Genomic DNA, 23803 nt, shown 5'->3' with positions numbered 1-23803 from the left:
AGCAGTAACAGAGTGTGCAGGGCTCTTCCTCAGCAGTAACAGAGTGTACAGGGCTCTTCCTCAGCAGTAACAGAGTGTGCAGGGCTCTTCCTCAGCAGTAACAGAGTGTGCAGGGCTCTTCCTCAGTAGTAACAGAGTGTACAGGGGTCTTCCTCAGTAGTAACAGAGTGTACAGGGCTCTTCCTCAGTAGTAACAGAGTGTGCAGGGCTCTTCCTCAGCAGTAACAGAGTGTGCAGGGCTTTCCTCAGCAGTAACAGAGTGTGCAGGGCTCTTCCTCAGCAGTAACAGAGTGTACAGTGCTCTTCCTCAGCAGTAACAGAGTGTACAGTGCTCTTCCTCAGCAGTAACAGAGTGTACAGGGCTCTTCTTTAGAAGTAACAGAGTGTGCAGGGCTCTTCCTCAGTAGTAACAGAGTGTGAGGGCTCTTCCTCAGTAGTAACAGAGTGTGCAGTTTTTGTGTAAGAGTCCATTTGTATCTGCCAGTCTTCAGATACCTGCATGTGTGTGTTTGTGGGAGTATTTTTGAGAGTGTGTGATTGAGTATGTCAGCTTGTGTGTTTGAATGTGTGCCATCTTTACTTCACCATTCCTCTCAACGCAGTGCTACGCTGTTACTTTCTGTCCCATACTTTAGTAAATTGTAGTAAAATGACTACAAATATGCTGCTAATTAACTCAGTGCAAACCAAACACAAGACTCAAAGTGGAAGACAAATCTGCCAAATCTGCAGTTGTCACTGAGTTACCGGAAAACTGCTGAGCACAACAAAAAACAGCTAATTGCTATGATCTCTGAGCTGATTGTAAGAGGAGAGGGACAGTGGCTCTAGCAGTGTCTCCAGTACAGTCAGGTGTGACAGTGTGTGTGTGCTGGTGAATTCAGGGTGAGTGTGAGAGGAGAGGGACAGTGGCTCTAGCAGTGTCTCCAGTACAGTCAGGTGTGACAGTGTGTGTGTGCTGGTGAATTCAGGGTGAGTGTGAGAGGAGAGGGACAGCAGTGGCTCTAGCAGTGTCTACAGTCCAGTCAGGTGTGACAGTGTGTGTGTGTGCTGGTGAATTCAGGGGGAGTGTGAGAGGAGAGGGACAGCAGTGGCTCTAGCAGTGTCTACAGTGCAATCAGATGTGTATGGGATATGACCCACAATGGAAATGGCTTTTGTGACAACAGGATGTGCACAGAGTAGTTCGTGATGTAAGAGAGAAATCCAAGGACGATTGAGATATTGATATCTGAAAAAATTGCTGTCCAGAAGTGTTCAGCTTCACCTTGCAATGTCACCAGTTCCAGCGAAAGGCCTGTGGTGATTTATCCACCTTCTTGCTAGTTTATTATTTGTGCAGCACACCAGCAGGACACTTGTGTCAGGGGACTGGCGCTCTGCCGCTGCTGTTTGACTTTTCTAATTCAGCCCGTTAATTGTGGAGTCGCTGAGGTGTCAAGTGCAGTTTGTTTCCGTGTCTGATCAGCAGTACAGCCCCCCCCCCCCCCCGTGCCAGATCGGATCTGTCTTGCTCTGGTCTAGAGCAGCTCCCTTTCTCTCCTTCACTGCTCCCACAAATTGAAATGACAGTTTTACTACAGCCATAACATAATTACTTCTAGAGAGGCTGAGTCTGGCTGGGACAGGGGACAGGAGATCACACACTGGGCTGCAGCTCTGTGCTGAGTTTCTCCCTAACAGTGCAGCAGAAAGTGCATCTCTAGCTCTGCTTCTCCCTGCTGGCAGTGGGAGCACAGCCTGTCCTAGGTTTGTGTCACTGAGCCTGTCCTCTCTGGACAGCCAGGTCTGTCTGTGTCCAGTTTGTGTCCAGGCTGTGGTCACTAAGCCTGACCTCTCTGGACAGCCAGGTCTCTGTTTCCAGGCTGTGGTCACTGAGCCTGTCCTCTCTGGACAGCCACATCTGCCTGTGTCCAGTTTCTGTGTCCAGGCTGTGGTCACTGAGCCTGCCCTCTCTGGACAGCCAGGTCTGTCTGTGTCCAGTTTGTGTCTAGGCTGTGGTCACTGAGCCTGTACTTCATCAGTAGCTGTTTCTCTTTGTTGTCTGTCACTGTGATCAGTTACGAGCGTGTGTTGTCTTTTCAGGGCCCAGTAGTGTTCCAGTATGTGTTATGATTCTGTGTGTGTACCAGTGGGGGAGGTAGTGTTGGCATGTGTTGTGTGTACCAGTGGTGAGTTAGTGTTATATGTGCTGTGTTTGTGTGTGTGTCTCCCAGTGGTGAGATAGTGTTGTGTGTGTTGTATTTGTGTGTGTGTACCAGTGGTGAGGTAGTGTTGTGTTTTTGTGTGTGTACCGGTGGTGAGGTAGTTTTGTTTGTGTTTTTGTGTGTGTACCAGTGGTGAGGTAGTGTTGTTTGTGTTTTTGTGTGTGTACCAGTGGTGAGGTAGTGTTGTTTGTGTTTTTGTGTGTGTACCAGTGGTGAGTAGTGTTGTTTGTGTTTTTGTGTGTGTACCAGTGGTGAGGTAGTGTTGTTTGCTTTGTGCTGGAATGTGTTTGACTCCTCTCTTCAGTCAGAAGATCAGCTAATATCTATGTGTGTTGCAGATTGTGTGTTAATAGAAGGAGTGTGTGTATCCAAAGGTGATGGTAGGGAGCAAATCTCTATTTGACTGAATGGCATTTATTTGGTATTGTGGCTTTTCAGGACATGCGCTGCCTGGTGCTCCAGTCATCTGAATGACGTGGATCACAGCAGGTGATCAACTCTTAAAGGCACAAGCCTGCAGAAATATCTGCATCTTTGACTCTCTGAGGCCAACTCCAGTCTGCACTCTGCTGTTGGCCTCGCTCTGACCAGGGTTTGCCAGCAGCTATGGGGCTCTGTGCTGGAGCACAGCAGGCTTGCACTCATTAGGCTCTCCTGAGTTTGCAGGGCCATGGCGCCCCCCTGTGGCAGGCTGGAGCACCTGCGAGCTTGCAGGGTTCTCGGTGCCTCTGATGACAATGTACCCCTTCCTGCGCTTCGTGGGCAGATTACCAGGATCATGGCCGCCATCATGGACTGGGTATGAAACAGGAATATGCTGATCCCAGATAAAGAAAAAACTACACATTGTGTCAAGGCTGCGAGCTGCATTTATAATTGGAAGCAAGGGCACACTTCGAAGAATTCACAGAGAAGCTCGAGATGTACACGGGCTCTCTGGCGCCATCTGGTGATCGCACTTGAGGAAAGCGGTAGAGTTACACTTGGCACTGGCTTCAGGTTGGAGGCTCTCCTAGATCAGCACAGTGAGCCAGACTGCTGCTGCTCTGGGAGCTGAGAATATCGATGATGTCATGGTGCTGCAGTTGTCCAAAATCCTTGCTTGTTTGTACTTCCCTGGTGGGAAAGTTTGGCTTGATTATTAAATTGACATAGTTGAATTGCTGTGAACCTGCTATGCCTATTAATGCCCAGCAAGAACCTGACAAGTTCTACAAACCAGAGATGCAGAGTTTCGGCAGTGGAGACTTCTTCATGTGTCAACCGCTCCTGAAGATGGTTCTACAGCTAAACCGTTGTGTCTCTTTTCTTTTCCTTTCAGCATGGAATGAACCTTTACCAGTTCCTTTGCAGCCTATCCGTGCTGACACAGCTCCCTACTTAAAATTAGTTAATTTTAATTCATTAAAATTAGGATGGATGAGATGCACATTACAGTCTCTACAGATCTAATGTAACTTCACAGTATCATTACAGTACCATGAGTGTGAATGTGAAGATACAGATGAGCTGGACTGAGTGTCTTTACAGTTTCTACAGATCTGATGGTGATGAGTGTGAATGTGAAGATCCAGATGAGCTGGACTGAGTGTCTTTACAGTTTCTACAGATCTGATGGTGATGAGTGTGAATGTGAAGATACAGATGAGCTGGACTGAGTGTCTTTACATTCTCTACAGATCTGATGGGGATGAGTGTGAATGTGAAGATACAGATGAGCACATCTGTACAGTGTTTTTACAGATCTGAATGCCTATGGTTCTGGATGAGGTGGAAGAAATTGTTCAGCATTTGCACAGGCTGAATTGTGAGACACCCTGCTGATCAGAATCAGATCCTGCTGCTGCTAATGATGATGAAAATGATGTCTAAGATGCTGAAGACATTAACCGTGATGATTTTAATGATGCTGAATGATGTTTTATTCATCTTTGTGACAATATCAGTCTCTTGTGGCTCACATTCTCTCTGCCCCTTCTCTCTCCCTCTCCCACCTCTGACTCCTGTTCTCTCACTTCGTCCCTTTCCCACTCCCTCTTTTTCTTATTCCTATCACTCCCTCTCCCATTCTCCCTCATTTCCACTCTCTCCTCCTCCTCTCTCCCTTCTCTCCTCTCTCTTCACCCTCTCTCCTCCTCCTCTCTTCACCTTCTCTCCTTGCCCCCTCCTCTCTCTCCTCCCCCTCTCCCCTGTCTCTCCTCTCTGCCCTCTCTCCCCTCTCTCTCCTCTTTCCTCTCTCCCCCTCTCTACCCCCTCTCTCTCCTCTCTCTCCTTTCTCTCCTCTCTCTCCCCTCTCCCCTCTCTCTCCCCTCTCTCCTCTCTCTCTCCTCTCCTCTCTCTCCTCTCTCTCCTCTCTCTCCCCTCTCCCCTCTCCCCTCTCTCCCCTCTCCCCTCTCTCCTCTCTCTCCCCTCTCTCCTCTCCCCTCTCTCCTCTCTCCCCTCTCTCCTCTCTCTCTCCTCTCCCCTCTCTCCTCTCCCCTCTCTCCTCTCTCCCCTCTCTCTCTCCTCTCTCTCCCCTCTCTCCTCTCCCCTCTCTCCTCTCTCTCTCCTCTCCCCTCTCTCCCCTCTCCCCTCTCTCTCTCCTCTCTCTCTCCCCCTCCTCTCCCCTCTCTCCTCTTTCTCCTCTCCCTCCCCTCCCTGCTGCAGAAATACCGGTACCAAGATGAGGACACGCCCCCTATGGAGCACAGCCCGGCTCACCTGGCCGGTCAGGTGAAGAACCCAGAGCTGGTCCAGGTGTCTGAGAAGAACCTCTCGCCCATCGACAACGTGCACGGCTACACGCCACACACCCACCTCTCCCCCATGAAGGTAGGAGGCGCTGTGAACACAGAAGTGTCTCCGTCTCTGTCCCCCCTCTCTCTTTCTCTTGCACTGTTCCACGTGTGGCTCGGTCTCTGTCCTCGTCCATCTGTCCTCCTCCCTCCACCCGCACTGGCAGCGTTGCTGTGCTGCCCTCGAGCAATACTGCTCCCAGTGTCTGGACACTGGACAGGGTTTCCACGTCCAGTCTGTGTGAGTCTTGTATTGTATTGTGATGCTTTCATTCATACACGGCTACCGGTATAAACTGGTGATAACACTCCAGTGCACACTGCCACTGGGAGCCACTGGGAGCAGCAGACCCACGCAGACTCAAGCCCGCCTTGCGTCTGTGTCCCCCTCTGTCCTGTAGGCCTGCTGTCCAATTCTGTCATCATGTCCTGCTGTGTTTCCTCTTGTAGTGGTATCTCTTGTCCTGTTGTCCACCTCTGTCTTCTTGTCCTGCTATCTGTCCTCTTGTGCTGGCGTCCAGCTCTGTCTGTTACGTGTCGTTCTGGTTGTTGGCTGGTTGTGGTTAGGAGCAGTCGCCTCTCCATCGCTGGGCAGCTTGTGTCCACAAGCGGGACAGTAATGCTGTGGTGACAGCGGTTGCCGGCACAAGATGCTCTCAGCACTCCCTGAGTCCTGCGCAGTGTCCTGGCTGCAGGGGAAGTCCTGTAGAAACATTGGCATTCACCTGCTCTGTCTGAGGTGATCTGACTGTACTGTCGACACTGCTAGAGCCACTGCTGTCCCTCTCCTCTCACACTCCCCCTGAATTCACCAGCACACACACACACTGTCACACCTGACTGTACTGTAGACACTGCTAGAGCCACTGCTGTCCCTCTCCTCTCACACTCCCCCTGAATTCACCAGCACACACACACACTGTCACACCTGACTGTACTGTAGACACTGCTAGAGCCACTGCTGTCCCTCTCCTCTCACACTCACCCTGAATTCACCAGCACACACACACACTGTCACACCTGACTGTATTGTAGACACTGCTAGAGCCACTGTCCCTCTCCTCTCACACTCCCCCTGAATTCACCAGCACACACACACACTGTCACACCTGACTGTATTGTAGACACTGCTAGAGCCACTGTCCCTCTCCTCTCACACTCCCCCTGAATTCACCAGCACACACACACACTGTCACACCTGACTGTACTGTAGACACTGCTAGAGCCACTGCTGTCCCTCTCCTCTCACACTCACCCTGAATTCACCAGCACACACATTTTAAAATACTTTCCAAACATAACAAAAAGTAACAATAATTAATTACAACTTATAAGGGGAAAAGGGTAGTAAACAGGGCATTCAATTTTCAGTTCTTGACTCTGGGGAGAGGGAGTCCTCATGTGGTGACAGCTGGTACTGCACCTTCCAGGACCAAGGACAGCTCCTTCTGTAACAGCACGCCTTTCCCAGGTGCCCTGAAACCTATACTTTAACCCTCCTTATCTTTTTTTCACCAAGTCTTTTACACTTAAACAGACCAGACGCCTATGTGGCTTTGTGTCTTCTAACTCAGCTCAGCTCAAATAAAACAAAGGCATTACAAAATGTTTTAAGACTGCAGTATGGTGGACCAGGTATAAGCACTGGGTTCAGTTTCTGAGGCCCTGTTTGTATTTTATCTAGCTATTTGTAATAATTGTAATAATAATAATAATTATTATTATTATTATTATTATTTTTATGATTCCCCCATGTTTGCCTGGGCCTCCTCCAGGTGCTCCGGTTTCCTTTCACAGTCCAAAGACTTACTGGCTGGCTAACTGGCTGCTGGGATACTGACCCCAGTGAGTGGGGTGTGAGTGTGTGCGCCCTGCGATGTCCTGGTGTCCGGTCCAGGGCGTCTCCCACCTTGTGCCTGTAGCTTGTCAGGACAGGCTTCGGCTCCCCTGCAGAAAGGGATAAAGAGGTTAGAAGACAGGTGAATGGCTGGAGGGCAGTGTAGCAGGAAACTGAAAGGGACATTTTGTTCTCATGCCTTAAGCCTCCTATACTTCAGACCCTTCACTGTGACACTAGACTGGCCCTTAGATTATGTGCAGATAGCAAGCCTGACTGGAACATCCCAGCTTTGACTCTAGGCACCTGATCGTTACAATACGACATAATCCTCAGCATCAGCGGAGAGCCACATATCCCCAGTGAGGGTCACAGCCACCCGGAGCCCATCCCCCAAAAAACGGGGCGCAAAGCGGGGTCTGCTCCCTGCCCGTGATGTACCTGTGTGTTGTTGTGTGTTGCACTCTGCTGTGCAGTCCGTGATGGGCTGGTGTGTTGTTGTACATTGCGCTGTAGTGTTTTGATGCTTTTCAACATTTACAGTAATTGTTCTTACAAGGATTTGTGATCCTCTTTGAGTCTGATCTGCGTGTCTCTGTGGCTGTGTTAATATGTGCTGTAGCTCACTCTCTGTCACACTGTAGACTGAACCCAGTCACTCTCTCTCTCACTTGTTCTGTCTCTCTCACTCTGTCTGGCTGAACCCTGGTGTTCAGGGCTCAGCTCTGTGTGTGAGTCTCTCGCTCTGTCTCTCCCTCACTGTGTCTCTCTGTTTCTGTGTGTGTCTCACTCTCTCTGAATATGCAGGTCTGTGTGTCAGTCTGTCAATCTGCCTCTCACTGTTTCTGTCTCAGTGTCTCCCAGTCACACACTCCCTGTGTGTCTCACTCTCTCTCTCCCTGTCCTGATGAGGCTTTGCTGTCTCACTGTCTGTCAAAGGCTCTTTTTGATGGGCTGCATTAAAGCTGTTTAATGCTACGAGATGAGTGCTATTACAAAATAAATAAATGCCTTTGTTTTAATCCTACTGTCCTGCATTGTGTATACACCCCAGCCCCCTGCTGCTGTCTTACACAGTGACTCTGTTGTAAGACTCTGCCCCCTAGAGGCATGGAGTTGATGTGGCTATCACAGCGCCCCCTTGGAAAAGGTCTGATTGAATGTTTCTGTTTGGAGTCCTGGCGAGAGCAGTCTGTGAGAACAGAGCTCATTGGGCTCCAGACCTGTTCAGTCCTGTTCAGAGTGCAGGAGAAACCCCTGCAGTCCAGGCAGAAGTCTTTCTCCTCACTCTCACCAATTCTATTGGTTGAGTGTCCCCAGGGTGTAGTGCAGTGCTGTGCAGTGGGAGTCTGATAACTGACACTGTAAACCCTGGACTGGATCAGACTGCTGTGCAGTGGGAGTCTGATGGCCGACACTGTAAATCCTGGACTGGATCAGACTGCTGTGCAGTGGGAGTCTGATAACCGATACTGTAAACCCTGGACTGGATCAGACTGCTGTGCAGTGGGAGTCTGATAACTGATACTGTAAACCCTGGACTGGATCAGACTGCTGTGCAGAGGGAGTCCGATAACTGACACTGTAAACCCTGGACTGGATCAGTCTGCTGTGCAGTGGGAGTCTGATGGCTGATACTGTAAACCCTGGACTGGATCAGACTGCTGTGCAGTGGGAGTCTGGCCGACACTGTAAACCCTGGACTGGATCAGACCAGTTATTTTATGCCATGGGAGTTGTGTCTTTGTTCCTGTGAACTACAGAAATTGAATCAGGAAGAAGCGTGTTGTGATAGCTGGCTACCTACTCCTTGCCTCTAAGTACTCTTACTGTTCCACTCCCTCCACTTACCCCCTCCTCGCTGTTCCAGCCTGCAGTCACACCCCCTCCTCTGTTATTTTTCCAGCCGGTACTTCTCTCTGCCGGCCAGACCCCCCTCTACACCTCCGCTGCCTCCACACTGGTAAGCTGCACCCGGAGCTCTTTCTGTACTTGTAGGTGTCTGTCTGTTTCTTTCACCCGCATGACTTTTCCACCCCTTCCTGTGTGTCATCTCTTCCCCCGTGTGGCGTACTGGCATACTCGGGCGGGGAAAGAGCTCATCCCGGCCGGAATCTCCATTCCCACCACCCTGCGCTCCAGGGTGCAGGTTCAAATCCCAGGTGGGGCACAGCTGCTATCCCTCAGATCGCTCCAGAGCACGCCCTGCTGTGTACATGGGGGCTGTAGCTTAGTGTTTGTGCACCTGGTCACATAAAGACTTCTCTCTTCTTATTGGATCAGTATGCTGGAACAAGGGAAACATTGCAAAATGAGTATTCTGGGACAGTCTGCATATTCTAAGATTATTGTTCAGAACCTGTTACCAACTGTGTTGGTGGTACCTGAGTAGGTTTGACTGATTTACCGTTTATTGGGAACTTCAGATCTCAAATGTTTGAGTAGGAATAACCCTAGAAAAACATCCAGTGAAGTTCACTAAGACTGAAATGAGGCCGCTGTCAGTTTAGATGGAATGGAAACTAGCAGGCCTGAGTGAAAGGGGTCCCCTAAGCACAGGAGTGGGAGACCTCGGCCATAAACGTTGCACAATCCAAACCCTGACTGTTTGACAAATGGAAACGCTATCCATGACTCCTCAGATGAGTCCAGTAAAGCAGTCTTGGTCAGGAAGCGTGAAACTGTGGCTCAGCTCTTTAGTATTCAGAGACAGGGATGACGTCACTGGTCGAGGTTATGCAAGTGCTGTAGTTATTTTGCAGAACCATCTGCAGTACCTCACATCATCCACAAGGTGTCACGATTCTCCGTATGCAATTCCCAGTCCAGCTCTCCGCGAGGGGACTGCTGTAATACAGTTAGACAGGCCTGTGTCACTGCTGTGGAAGAGAGAGCAGCCTCCAGCTGGAACTGTGAATTATTCCAGTTAGACATACAAAATACTCTTGAAATGAACTGCACTAAGCTGAACTGATGATTTCCTGTGTCCTCTGCCTGTGTTGTGTGTACATGAGAAATGATTGCTACCATGCTTTAGCATAAGGACTGCAATTGTAAGAGTTCGATACATTCTTGTTCTGTTGTTCAGAACAGTTCTGGTTCTAATGGAAAGAGCAGTGACACCCCCACTCCCTGCCCCCTTGCAGAAACTGACATGCACACACTCCATCACTCGCCTGAGGCTGTCTTCCGTCGCTATAGTAACGGAAGGAAGGTGGTCTCCTAGCAACATCATCCCTGTTTGTATCATTTTATTCAGAAGTAGTGGTGTTTAACAGACATGAAAGGGAGTGAGGATGCTACTTTCTGACACAGAGGTCCCCTGCAAAAGGTGGAGAAGAAAGAGAGGCAGGGAGAGAAAGGGGAGGCTTTTGACTGGGGGCCAAAATAGACAGGGAGGAGATAGATTGAGGACAAGAAAGACAAACTAGAAAATCCTCACAACTCCCACCATGCCACCCCCACAAATACACATCAGAACTGCTTCCTCAAACACAGGGTTTCTCTACAGATCTGATGGTGATGAGTGTGAATGTGAAGATACAGATGAGCTGGACTGCGTGTGTTTACAGTCTCTACAGATCTGATGGTGATGAGTGTGAATGTGAAGATACAGATGAGCTGGACTGAGTGTCTTTACAGTCTCTACAGATCTGAGGATGATGAGTGTGAGTGTGAAGATACAGATGAGCTGGACTGAGTTGCAATGTGGTGTAAAGAAAGTGTTTATACCATAGCAGTGTGTGGTGCTAGTATGGTAGAATCCCGGTAAAAGGACAGAGACACATGGTGAAGTCTTGGTCAGTATAAACTGTGGCAAAACAAAGTCTGTGTCCAATATCCGTGTGGTACAAATGTGAATGTCATATGAATTTACTGCAGTAAACTTGTGTTCCTTTCCCCCGTCCATCTGCAGAGCCCTCCCCGTGCAAGGCTGGGCTTTCCAGGCGGCTGGGCAGTGTTACTGAAATTCAATTACAGAGTCCGGAATCCGGCGCAGCTGAGCCCCAGGGGCTCGGAGCGCCATCTTCCCCGTCAAGCCGCCGCCTCTCCGGGCTGATTCCTCTCTTCCTCTCTTTCCCTCTGAATGAGGCGCACAGCAGTAATTACAGAGCCCCGGTCTGCAGGGAGAGAGAGCAGCAGGCAGAGCCAGCAGGGGAGGGGGGGAGAGAGAGAGGGGGGGAGAGAGAGAGAGAGAGGGAGAGGGAGACAGAGGGAGAGGGAGAGAAAGGGAGACAGAGACAGAGACAGAGACAGAGACAGAGACAGAGACAGAGACAGAGGGAGAGAGAGACAGGGAGGGGGAGAGAGAGATAGAGGGAGAGGGAGAGGGAGGGAGAGAGAGACAGGGAGAGAGAGAGAGTGAGAGACCAGGACACAGGGAGAGAGAGAGATGGGAGTTTTGACCTGGCAGTGAAGCCACTGAGGGAGAAGGCACTCAGGGCCTTCTACGCAATAAGAAGGAGGCTCTTCAACATCAACCCACCAACAAGAATCTGGCTCCAAATATTTGAAAGTGTAATCCAACCCAATGCCCTATATGGCAGTGAAGTGTGGGGTCCCCTCACAGACCAGGATTACATTAAATGGGACAAACACCCCACAGAAACTGTACACATGGAGAGCTGTAGAAACATCCTCTGTGTGCAGAGAAAAACACCTCACAACGGGTGCAGGGCCGAATTAGGCCAATACCCATTATTAATAAACATACAGAAGAGGTTAATAAAGTATTGGCTACACCTAAAAAACACTGATCAAAGTTCCTACCACCACAGGGCCCTGCTGAGCCAAGAGCTGAGCCCAAAACAGAGCCCCCTGAGCCAGCTGGTCCTGGGGCTCACTACCTGAGCCACACCAACACCAGCCAGCCTCAGGACAGCACTGCTAGAGAACCACAACTCAGAATCAACCACATCACAGCACAGATCAAACAGCAACATCTCACACACTGGGACACACACACACAAACACAACATAAACTGGAATGCTACAGATCCCTAAACAGACAATACACACTAGTCGAATATTTAACCAAGATAAGAAACAGCAAAAAGAAACACCCTGAGGAAGTACAGGCTCAGTGACCACAGCCTGGCCATAGAAACTGGACGACACAGGCAGACCTGGCTGCCCAGAGAGGACAGGCTCAGTGGCCACAGCCTTGACACAGGCAGACCTGGCTGCCCAGAGAGGACAGGCTGTGCTCCCACTGCCAGCGGGGAGAAATAGAGACAGAGGTGCACTTCCTACTGCACTGTGACAGATACTCTGGGATTAGAGAAACATTCTTCCCTAAACTCAGAAATCTGATCCCAGAGTTCCCATACCTGCCAGAATCACAACGGGTCCCAATCCTACTGTGAAAGGGAGGAGGGAACTCAGTTGAACTGGCAGCCCAGTATGTGATCTCCACATACTGGTCACAGCCTGAGGAACAGTGAGTCTGTCTCCCAATAATGCTCAATATGTTTACAGTATATGTAAATATTTTTTATGTCTTTGTTGTAAAATGTCTGTAATATGTCTGTAGATTTTATTTTACTTTTATTTTTTGTTTTGTTTCATATTAATTTTATTTTTATTTGCTTTGGCAACACTGATTGTACCCGTCGGCCATGCTAATAAAGCACCTTGAATTGAATTGAATTGACAGAGGGAGGGGGAGAGAGAGAGAGACAGGGAGAGGGAGGGAGAAAGGGAGAGAGAGAGAGAGGGAGGGAGAGAGAGACAGGAAACTCAGATTCTAGCCCTCACTGGGGTTCGGAGCCCGAGCAGTAGCTCTTTCCCACTGTCCTGTTCCAGCTCCTGGTGGAGCTGGCCATGGTGCTGAAGGCAGAGAGCAGCACAGAGCACAGCAGAGCTGTGCCGGTCAGTGTGGAGCTGTGCTGGTCAGTGTTTTAGTGGTCAGTGTGGACCTATGCTGGTCAGTGTGGAGCTGTGCTGGTCAGTGTTTTGGTGGTCAGTGTGGACCTATGCTGGTCAGTGTTTTAGTGGTCAGTGTGGAGCTGTGCTGGTCAGTGTTTTGGTGGTCAGAGCAGACCTATGCCGGTCAGTGTGGTGCTGTGCTGGGAAGTGTTTTGGTGGTCAGTGCGGATCTGTGCTGGTCAGTACGGTGCTGTGCTGGTCAGTGTTTTGATGGTCAGTGCTGTGCTGGTCAGTGCAGAGCTGTGCTGGTCAGTGTGGTGCTGTGCTGGTCAGTGTTTTGGTGGTCAGTGCTGTGCAGGTCAGTGTTTTAGTGGTAAGTGCGGACCTATGCTGGTCAGTGCAGTGCAGTGCTGTACTGGTCAGTGCAGAGCTGTGCTGGTCAGCACTCAGCTGTGCTGTGGTGGTCGATGGTGGTACTGGTTTGTGTGGTTTTGTGTTGTAATGTAAACCCAGCTGACAGGTTTAAATCGATTGATTCATTCTGGTCCTGGTCTTCATTGCTCTCTACTGCTCTGTGCAGAGGTGTTCAGAGCCGATACAGTTCGATTAAAAGTTCGATACAGTGCGATGGGACACAGTCCTGCCGTCTATGGGCCATAATTAGTTTTTTCTGAAATCAATGACGTGCTGCAGTACAGCTTTGTGCTCGTTTATACTGGTCCATACAGAGTGTACCGCGGATGGCCGGGATAACTGACGAACCGCAGGACGGGTTTTTTAAATGACTGGCTGTAAAAGACTGCTGTTATGCAAATCTGTTTGGCGAGCGCCTTGCAGTATGTAGAGGCGAGCGCTGGGTCCTTCTCTCTGAGCTGGATTAATTCATCCTCGCAGGAGAATGAATGAAGGGTCAATAAACTTCAAAACGATTAAATTGATTACCACGCAGGATTAATAGACCTCGTTCTTTAAGCTAGTGCGTGCTCCGCCTGCACCTACTACATACCTGTATGTGTAGACAGTTACATGGAAGTAATCCGGTCCAATTCCCCCCCGCAGTACACGCCCGCCCCTCTCCCTCACTCGGCGATACAGACCGAGCTGACTGGTGGCGGGCTGAGACCAGAGAGGGCGGGCGTGTGCAGATACTGGGGCCGCCGATACCCAGGAGGAGAGAGAGAGAGGAATGCCCGTGTGAGAGGGAGAGAGACTGCGGCTCGCAGAGAAGAAGGAAGCGCCGCTTGTTTTGTGCTGTTTTTCTACCTCCCTCGCCCACAACTCTGCGGAGGAGACCGGACCGGCACCGCGCTCTCCCTGCAGGGCTGCGGAAAGACTCCGGCGACGTCAGAAAGGATCCCCCTTCCGTTGCGCCTTGCGCTTGTGTTCAACAGAAATGTGAGTTTGTGGCGGCTGGCTGGGGGGCGGAGGGAAGAGGAAGACTGAGACTCGCCTCTTCTCGAGCTCGCGCCCCCCCCCTCCGCCTTTTATTTGTGCGCGCGGACACCTCGGCTCCACTCGGCGCGAGCGGGGGGCCGATACAACCGGCAATAAATATTTCAGCGAGTGAAAGAAAATCTGAAGAGCGCGGAGACGGGGAAGAACTACATCGTCGAGCCGCCTCGGCTGCCCCCGGTCTCATTCTCTCTCTCTCCCTCCCTGCCTTTTCCTCTCCGGACTCTTGCCGGATCAGTCTTCCTGCCGAACCGAGCCCTTACCGCTTCAACCCACGATTTGTGGACTATCAATGCCGGACCACCGAGCGCCGGACCGCTCACCTGCACATCTTCTCGTTTTTTACATCGAATTTCCTTATTTTTAACTTTTTCTCTCGCATGTAGCCTGTCAGTATTCACCTTTTCAGCGGTTCGTCTATCGATGTCAGTGTTGCCGGGTTTGAAAGCAGGGGGGAGTCTCGCAAAGTCTGGTCCGCCGTCAGTATCCCGTTCCCAGCTCGGTCCCGGGGAGCTTCTTTTCCTTCCTCGCTCGGCTCTGAACGGCGACGCCCCGTCTCTCCCCTCCTCGCCCCGGGGGCGGGCTGACTTGCCGCCGGCCCGGGCCCGGTCATGTTCGTGTCGGTGTGGTACGCCAAGAAGATGGGCCGCCGGTTCATCAATAACGTCCGGAAGGCCAAGAAACAGCGGCACCGGTTCACGGTAGGAGCGGCCGGCTCTCCCGCCGGGTGTGTGTGCGTGTGGCGGTGCGCGTCAGGCGCCGGGCAGCTGTCTCACATTCCCCGCACACGGGCTGGGGGCTGTGGAAGAGCCTTATCCTCGACAAGCACCGGCGGACCTCACGGGCCACCCCGTGTCCTGGGTGATTTTGACACGGCGTGCGTGGGCGCTGATGCATGCGAGAGCTTGTGTGAATTAACAGGAGGGGAGGGGGGGTGTGTGCGCGAACTGTGAGGGGTGTTTTCAGCCGCCCCTCTTCTTGAACAGACAAGAGAGGGGCTAAAACGCAAAAAAGAGGCAGAACCACCCGCAGTGTTTTGTCCCACGGGGCAGAAGACGAGCTTGTTTTTCTGTCTGAAATGCGCGCTGTAGTTTGGTTAGTAGCAGGCATTGGCCGTTATTACTGGTGTTGAGCGATTTCAGAGCTTCCCGATGAAGTGGGATTACTGGTTCACTCGGTTTCCTTTCTGGAAATAGCCCAGCAACCTGCACGTGCTTTGAGCTTTCCCGTGTGAGGTGAACTGTAGGGGTTGCCCGTTTCTGCTGTTCTATAAATGTTGTTTTTTGCCGTCTTCATGCTAATATTACCACTGCCGATGATCAGAACTGGAAAGTCTGTAGTGCCCGTGTCTGGTCAGGGCTGTTCCCATCAGACTCTGCTGTCCGGCTTGTAGATCTGTTCCAGTCAGGCTCTGCTCTCCTGCTTGTAGATCTGTTCCCACCAGCTTCTGCTCTCCTGCTTGTTGGGCTGTTCCTGTCAGACTCTGCTCTCCTGCCTGTAGATCTGTTCCCCTCAGACTCTGCTCTCCTGCCTGTAGATCTGTTCCCATCAGGCTCTGCTCTCCTGCCTGTAGATCTGTTCCCATCAGGCTCTGCTCTCCTGCCTGTAGATCTGTTCCCCTCAGACTCTGCTCTCCTGCTTGTAGATCTGTTCCCATCAGGCTCTGCTCTCCTGCCTGTAGATCTGTTCCCGTCAGGCTCTGCTGTCTGTTCCTCGTGGACGAGTCAGAACCCCTGTACACCTGCAGTCTGCGATCCTCACGTCACGCTAAACATCCCAACCAGAGCCAAAGCCTCTCAGCAGAGCCAAAGAGAGAGCAGCTTGCAGTACAGGAGACCACAACGCACTGTAGCACTCGTTTCATTCCCATGGCCACAAAACAACAGCCGCCGGGTCTGATTTTGAACACAGAGTTGTGCTGTTCCACACCTGGGGATGTCGCAGCCCAGTTCCCACTCCTCTCTGGTGCTCCTTCATTTCCGCTCTGGGCAGAGGGGCCCCGAGGATCTCTAGTCCTTCCGGCGGAAAGCCGTGCTTGAATCTGGGAGGCCGTGGTCCCTGGAGCGCGGGGAACGCGCGTGTCAGCTGCGTGTTACATGAGCCCTATACCGGGCCTGGTGAGCAGAGGGCAAGGGGCGTGGCTCTGTCCTGGCACACAGGGGCCAGTCAACAAGCTCCTGGAGGCATCACTGGGAGCAAAATACACTGTAAAACTGCTGCAGTTCTGCCACAGTTACTGTTGCAATAATATTATTGTTGTTATGTTTAGGGCAGATACATCTGTCCACAGTGTCTTTCACTGCTGTAAGGTTGTAGGATTCTGAAAGTTCCTGTAACTTCTAAATGCTGTACTTGTGATGTCTGTGTATGTGGAGGACACAGCGGTGTTTTTGTTTCATTGCTGTGTGTCTCTGTGTGCGGGCTCACTGGGGTGTGAATGTATAAATACGATTGAGTGGGTGCCACTGAAAAGCACTATTTTAGTGCCGTTTATGCAACACTGCACTGTTCCTGGCTCAGTGTGTAGAGTAATAGAGCAAGCACTATGGTGTTAATCACTGCAGCTGTATGTGAGTATGAGCACACTCTGTAGTGATAAACACTACAGTTGTGTGTGAGTGTGAGCACACTCTATAGTGTTAAACACTACAGTTGTGTGTGAGTGTGAGCACACTAGTGTTAAACACTGCTGCTGCGTGAGTGTGAGCACACTATAGTGTTAAGCACTGCAGGAGTGCGTGCGTGCAAGCACACTCTGTAGTGTTTAACACTGCAGCTGTGTGTGAGTGTGAGCACACTAGTGTTAAACACTGTTAAACACTGTTAAGCACTGCAGCTGTTGGAGTATGAACACACTCTGTAGTGTTAAACACTGCAGCTGTGTGTGAGTGGGCACTCTAGATTTTGCAAGTGTCCAATTAATACCTCTCTGTAGTGTGTTTCTAATTACTTGATGGTCAGTGTGTTCACTCTACTGCATCTCTAATGAATACAGAGCGTTTTTACTGTAGCTGTTAATGATCAATACTAGATAGCTTGACTGTACAGTATCTGTTACTGATCTCTCCTGGATCTGTAGCTGATCAATGCTCAGACTCTTTACTGCAGTGTCCCTAATGAATCAGTCCCCAGTGTCCTTTACTGTAGTGTTTCTTGTATTGATCCCAGCCGTTGCCTTTGCTGTGTGAGGTACCAGTTCTGCATAGTGCTGGGAATCTGTCACTACAGCCTGAGTGCGTGGGCGTGCCTCTCTCTTGGCACGTTCCGACTGACCAGGAGATTTCCCCGGTGAAATCACTTGGGGTCAGATGCACCAGCCTGTCTAGTGTGGATTTCCAGGTTTTTTTTCAAGAAAGCAGCTGTCTTTTATCAGAGTGCATCTCCAAAGCCCCCAAGGGGTTACGTGAGCTGCTGACTCATTCAGAACTGCTGAGTTTTTCCAGGCTCCTGATATCTTGAGGCTGTTTTTTAGCTTTTTTAGCAACGAATCCAAACGCTAATTATTTGAGCAGATGCTTTTATTCGAAGCCTTTGAGTGTTGGTTAAAGATCGCAAACTCCCAGTTATCCTCTAACGAAGGCTCACTGGTGTTGAGCCCCTATAGTCCAGACAAGGCCAGGGTAATTATGCCCACTGTGAGTGGGATCCCCTGAGTGTCAGTGTTCAGTCAGCTAACCTGGGCTTCTTACACCACAGTGCTGCCCTGGGTCTCGACTGGGTACCTGCAAGCTCAGTGAGAGAGGGACCACTCCCCCATCAGCACTCACTCCCTCTTATGGGCGCTGGAGGATGAGTGAGCCAGCCATGGAGAGTGGGGTTAGTTACATCTCTGATTGTGTAAGGTCAGAGGTAGAGCACGGGTAGTTTCCAGTGTTCTCCCTGATGAACAGGCTCTGTCGGGCACTTGTGTTCAAAGCTTAAGAAGTTGTTTACGCAAAGGGTGGTGGGTGTCTGGAACAAGCTGCCCAGGCATCTTGTAGAAGTAGATTTTCTGGGATAATTCAGGCGCTGATTGGATGACAAGATCCTCAGATCCATGAGCAATACTGTTGAGCAAAGGGAGACTTCAAACAAATGGTCAAAATCTGGAAAAGATATTTACAGTGCCAGCCCAGAATACGTCGGAACTGTTAGAGAAACGAGGGCCAGGGACGCCAGTGAGATTGAAGAGAAAGGGACTGTAGCAGAGATCTCTCTTCAACCGGGCGGGTTGCTGTGGTTTCTCATTGATCCCAGGATCTCATCATGCAGCCTGAAAAATCCCAGAGAATCTGCTTCAGCATGATGGATGGACGGCTCATTCGGCTTGAATTCACTTGGATTCCTGTGGGTGTTGTGGAGAGTGTTTGAGGCTGGAGAGGCCCTGTGCAGTGTCCTCTTCTGCGCTGTCCCCACAGCTGGGAAAGTTCGCTCGCTCCTTTGCTGCAGTAGGGGGGCGTGAAGGATGCTCTCGGAACCTCAGTAATTGCTCAGAAAGGCTTGGGATTGCGTCTCTGGAGAGCGAGTGAGTAACACGCAAGAGGTTGGTTTATTAAAAATCGGCTCCATCCATCTCTGCCGGTGTGTTAATGAAGTCGCAGCGGGCTGCTCGCCTCAGCCCACCGCAGTGCGAGGACGTGATAGTCGATTCTTCTTTCAGGGATCGCTGTGCTAGAGTGTGTGGTCAACAGAGCAAAGCGACAGCCGCATGTTTCTCAAAGTGCCAATAAAGATGGTCTTGCTTCGGATCACCAGCGCTGTCACAGTGTTCCTCAGTCCTCCGGCGCTGTCACAGTGTTCCTCAGTCCCCCAGGACTGTCACAGTGTTCCTCAGTCCCCCAGGACTGTCACAGTGTTCCTCAGTCCTCCGGCGCTGTCACAGTGTTCCTCAGTCCCCCAGGACTGTCACAGTGTTCCTCAGTCCTCCAGTGCTGTCACAGTGTTCCTCAGTCCCCCAGCGTTGTCACAGTGTTCCTCAGTCCTCCAGGACTGTCACAGTGTTCCTCAGTCCCCCAGGACTGTCACAGTGTTCCTCAGTCCTCCAGGACTGTCACAGTGTTCCTCAGTCCCCCAGCGCTTTCACAGTGTTCCTCAGTCCCCCAGCGCTGTCACAGTGTTCATCAGTCCTCCAGGACTGTCACAGTGTTCATCAGTCCTCCAGCGCTGTCACAGTGTTCCTCAGTCCTCCAGGACTGTCACAGTGTTCCTCAGTCCCCCAGGACTGTCACAGTGTTCCTCAGTCCTCCAGTGCTGTCACAGTGTTCCTCAGTCCCCCAGCGCTTTCACAGTGTTCCTCAGTCCCCCAGCGCTGTCACAGTGTTCCTCAGTCCCCCAGCGCTGTCACAGTGTTCCTCAGTCCCCCAGCGCTGTCACAGTGTCCCTCAGTCCTCCAGCCCTGTCACAGTGTCCCTCAGTCCCCCAGGACTGTCACAGTGTCCCTCAGTCCTCCAGGACTGTCACAGTGTTCCTTAGTACCCCAGTGCTGTCACAGTGTCCCTCAGTCCCCCAGGACTGTCACAGTGTCCCTCAGTCCTCCAGGACTGTCACAGTGTTCCTCAGTCCCCCAGCGCTGTCACAGTGTTCCTCAGTCCTCCAGGACTGTCACAGTGTTCCTCAGTCCCCCAGTGCTGTCACAGTGTCCCTCAGTCCTCCAGCGCTGTCACAGTGTCCCTCAGTCCTCTAGGACTGTCACAGTGTCCCTCAGTCCTCCAGGATTGTCACAATGTTCCTCAGTCCTCCAGGACTGTCACAGTGTTCCTCAGTCCTCCAGGACTGTCACAGTGTTCCTTAGTACCCCAGTGCTGTCACAGTGTCCCTCAGTCCCCCAGGACTGTCACAGTGTCCCTCAGTCCTCCAGGACTGTCACAGTGTTCCTCAGTCCTCCGGCGCTGTCACAGTGTTCCTCAGTCCTCCAGCGCTGTCACAGTGTCCCTCAGTCCTCCAGGACTGTCACAGTGTTCCTCAGTCCTCCAGGACTGTCACAGTGTTCCTCAGTCCCCCAGCGCTGTCACAGTGTCCCTCAGTCCTCCAGCGCTGTCACAGTGTCCCTCAGTCCTCCAGGACTGTCACAGTGTCCCTCAGTCCTCCAGGACTGTCACAGTGTTCCTCAGTCCCCCAGGACTGTCACAGTGTTCCTCAGTCCTCCAGTGCTGTCACAGTGTTCCTCAGTCCCCCAGCGTTGTCACAGTGTTCCTCAGTCCTCCAGGACTGTCACAGTGTTCCTCAGTCCCCCAGGACTGTCACAGTGTTCCTCAGTCCTCCAGGACTGTCACAGTGTTCCTCAGTCCCCCAGCGCTTTCACAGTGTTCCTCAGTCCCCCAGCGCTGTCACAGTGTTCATCAGTCCTCCAGGACTGTCACAGTGTTCATCAGTCCTCCAGCGCTGTCACAGTGTTCCTCAGTCCTCCAGGACTGTCACAGTGTTCCTCAGTCCCCCAGGACTGTCACAGTGTTCCTCAGTCCTCCAGTGCTGTCACAGTGTTCCTCAGTCCCCCAGCGCTTTCACAGTGTTCCTCAGTCCCCCAGCGCTGTCACAGTGTTCCTCAGTCCCCCAGCGCTGTCACAGTGTTCCTCAGTCCCCCAGCGCTGTCACAGTGTCCCTCAGTCCTCCAGCCCTGTCACAGTGTCCCTCAGTCCCCCAGGACTGTCACAGTGTCCCTCAGTCCTCCAGGACTGTCACAGTGTTCCTTAGTACCCCAGTGCTGTCACAGTGTCCCTCAGTCCCCCAGCGCTGTCACAGTGTCCCTCAGTCCCCCAGGACTGTCACAGTGTTCATCAGTCCTCCAGGACTGTCACAGTGTTCCTCAGTCCTCCAGCGCTGTCACAGTGTTCCTCAGTCCCCCAGCGCTGTCACAGTGTTCCTCAGTCCCCCAGGACTGTCACAGTGTTCCTCAGTCCTCCAGGACTGTCACAGTGTTCCTCAGTCCCCCAGCGCTGTCACAGTGTTCCTCAGTCCCCCAGGACTGTCACAGTGTTCCTCAGTCCCCCAGCGCTGTCACAGTGTTCCTCAGTCCCCCAGCCCTGTCACAGTGTTCATCAGTCCTCCAGTGCTGTCACAGTGTTCCTCAGTCCTCCAGTGCTGTCACAGTGTCCCTCGGTCCCCCAGCGCTGTCACAGTGCTCCTGAGGCCTCAGCAATGTGAGGTGTTTTATAATGGTGTGGTGTGGAGCTTCTGGGCTTTGGCAGGGCTGTCAGTGTGAGTGAGGCAGGCTGGCCGACGAGGGAAATCGCGTTAATTAAATCAGCGGGAGGGAGCTGAAGCCGCTGAGCTGTGCTCTGATGTGCCCTGGGACTGTGGAGCAGAGCACAGCTCTGAGACACACTCTCACTGGCGCTCTCCAGCCAACACAGCCATGATTATATAAGCACTCCAGGGCACAGCCAGGTTATCGCAGTGTGAGAGAATAAATGTGTACTAGGCTGCTCACTGCCTTTCTCTCAATTCATCCCCCTATCTACTGCTGTCTGATGTGCTCCTATCTCATTCTCTTCTACCTCTCACTATTCTCATTCCTTTTATCTCTCTTTCTCTCTCCTACCTTTCTCTCTATTTATCTCTACTTCCTCTGTCTCTATAGCCTTCTCCAGTGTCTGCAGTTCAGTACAGTGCGTATATGCTGGTGAATTCAGGGGGAGTGTGAGAGGAGAGGGACAGCAGTGGCTCTAGCAGTGTCTACAGTCCAGTCAGGTGTGACAGTGTGTGTGTGTGCTGGTGAATTCAGGGTGAGTGTGAGAGGAGAGGGACAGCAGTGGCTCTAGCAGTGTCTACAGTACAGTCAGGTGTGACAGTGTGTGTGTGTGCTGGTGAATTCAGGGGGAGTGTGAGAGGAGAGGGACAGCAGTGGCTCTAGCAGTGTCTCCAGTACAGTCAGGTGTGACAGTGTGTGTGTGCTGGTGAATTCAGGGTGAGTGTGAGAGGAGAGGGACAGCAGTGGCTCTAGCAGTGTCTCCAGTACAGTCAGGTGTGACAGTGTGTGTATGCTGGTGAATTCAGGGGGAGTGTGAGAGGAGAGGGACAGCAGTGGCTCTAGCAGTGTCTACAGTACAGTCAGGTGTGACAGTGTGTGTGTGCTGGTGAATTCAGGGGGAGTGTGAGAGGAGAGGGACAGCAGTGGCTCTAGCAGTGTCTACAGTACAGTCAGGTGTGACAGTGTGTGTGTGTGCTGGTGAATTCAGGGTGAGTGTGAGAGAAGAGGGTCAGCAGTGGGTCTGATATTGTGTGTATTAGTTGTGACGACTTATTCATACAGTGTCCTATTCCCTGCACCACTCAGTCAGATCTCAGCCTTCTCTGAGTCCAGTGTGGGTCAATACTGCCCGTCTCCATGACTGCACTTCACGTAACGAGGCTCAGCTGAACATCCACTGCGCAGCTCGGCTCAGACAGTCACTGTACTCACTCCCATCACTCCCCTGCTCTCTCACACTCTGCACCTCCCCTCCCTCTTTTTCACTCCTTCCTTTTGTGTCCCTCTGTTCTTCTGTCCCGATTTCTCACTTCCTTCCTCTCATTCCCTCAGTTTCCATGGCTCAGCTGGACCATCTGTCTTCCTCGACAGTGATGTTAGTGATCAAATTAATCATTTGATTGATACAGTGCAATAACCAGTGCACTAATTTAAGAATTAATATTACTAAATGAATAATTTGCTCTTCTTCTGCTCCTCCTTGCTTTTTCTGAACTCTGTGGTCTCTTTTTTCTGTGTTCACCATGTTTCTCTAATTTCTCCCACTCCAGACTCAACCTTTTCTGGGTTATTCATGTAGTTTTTTTTAAAATAGCTTCTTAACTATTTGCTGTAACTAGCCAGTGGCACAGGGTGGCACACAGGTGAGGAGGCCTCCCAGTTCTCAGGACTGCGGCACCTGTCTGGGTGGAGTTTGCATGCTTTCCCCCCCATGATCCCAGGGAGCTGTACCATGTGCTTCAATTTCCTTGGGAGATTGGGGAGATCCCAATCCTTGGGATTGGAAGATGTGAGAGATGGATTTGGAGATTGTAGGAGATGGGTTATGAGATTGGAAGATAGTAGGGATTGGGAGATTGTGGGAGATGGGTTAGGAGATGGTAGGGATTGGGAGATTGTGGGAGATGGGTTAGGAGATGGTAGGGATTGGGAGATTGTGGGAGATGGGTTAGGATATGGTAGGGATTGGGAGATTGTGGGAGATGGGTTAGGAGATGGTAGGGATTGGGAGATTGTGGGAGAATGGAGAATGGTGGGAGAAGATGAGATTTAGGGTGTTCATTAAGAGAGGCAGGGAGAGAAATGTTCATACAAGTGAATAAACAGTATAAATAGTACACAATAGTGTTAAAAATCACTTGACCAATATAAGGAGATCCACTGAAACCATTTCTGCCAGCCCTGTCCTCCCTCTCTTCACTCCCAGCCTGCACTCCCCCACAGTTACAGCTGCAAGCGTCCCGATCGGGAAGCTGGCTGTGGTCCGGGGACGGGAACGCGCCGGCTGGCGGAGGAGAGGATGATGAAGAGGGGCGCGCAGATCGGGCCACGGCGACGGCTGCCAGCGCGGCGCGAGAGTTATTTATAGAGACTCGTCTTGTTTCCCTTTCGTGCTTCCTGACAGCCGCGGTGTCTTTAAAGCCATAATTAACACTCATTAAAAGCTGTCTGCACTGCTCGTCTGATGCGGCGACGCGTCTATTTATAGAGAGAGTCTCTA

The 23803-nt window shown here is 51.4% G+C and overlaps 1 protein-coding gene and 1 long non-coding RNA gene across 11 annotated transcripts in view; one reads left to right on the top strand and one right to left on the bottom strand.

Annotated features, from left to right (window-relative positions):
* LOC148672617 (disks large homolog 4-like) overlaps positions 1–23803 on the top strand; it is a 123761-nt gene that overhangs the window by 60724 nt on the left and 39234 nt on the right. For 6 of the 10 annotated variants that reach the window (XM_088628408.1, XM_088628407.1, XM_088628413.1 and 3 more), the window contains 2 exons: positions 4854–5018; positions 8725–8781. In XM_088628408.1, the coding sequence (XP_088484534.1) occupies positions 4854–5018; positions 8725–8781 (222 nt within the window). Of the gene's footprint in view, positions 1–4853; positions 5019–8724; positions 8782–14734; positions 14840–23803 lie in introns of those variants that run through there. The other 4 variants (XM_088628409.1, XM_088628411.1, XM_088628416.1 and 1 more) reach the window with 2 other exon arrangements.
* On the bottom strand, positions 8599–14735 carry LOC148672618 (uncharacterized). Its single transcript, XR_015935827.1, has 4 exons — positions 14540–14735; positions 10696–10939; positions 9596–9665; positions 8599–9105 (listed from the first exon to the last, which is right to left on the bottom strand). It is a non-coding gene; the product is annotated as an uncharacterized LOC148672618 (long non-coding RNA).

Source organism: Lepisosteus platostomus, chromosome 4 (assembly GCF_059453375.1).
Source record: "Lepisosteus platostomus isolate fLepPlt1 chromosome 4, fLepPlt1.hap1, whole genome shotgun sequence".
Taxonomy (NCBI): Eukaryota; Metazoa; Chordata; class Actinopteri; order Semionotiformes; family Lepisosteidae; genus Lepisosteus; species Lepisosteus platostomus.
Note: the sequence above shows the minus strand (reverse complement) of the source record. Positions and strands in the feature narration are given on the sequence as shown.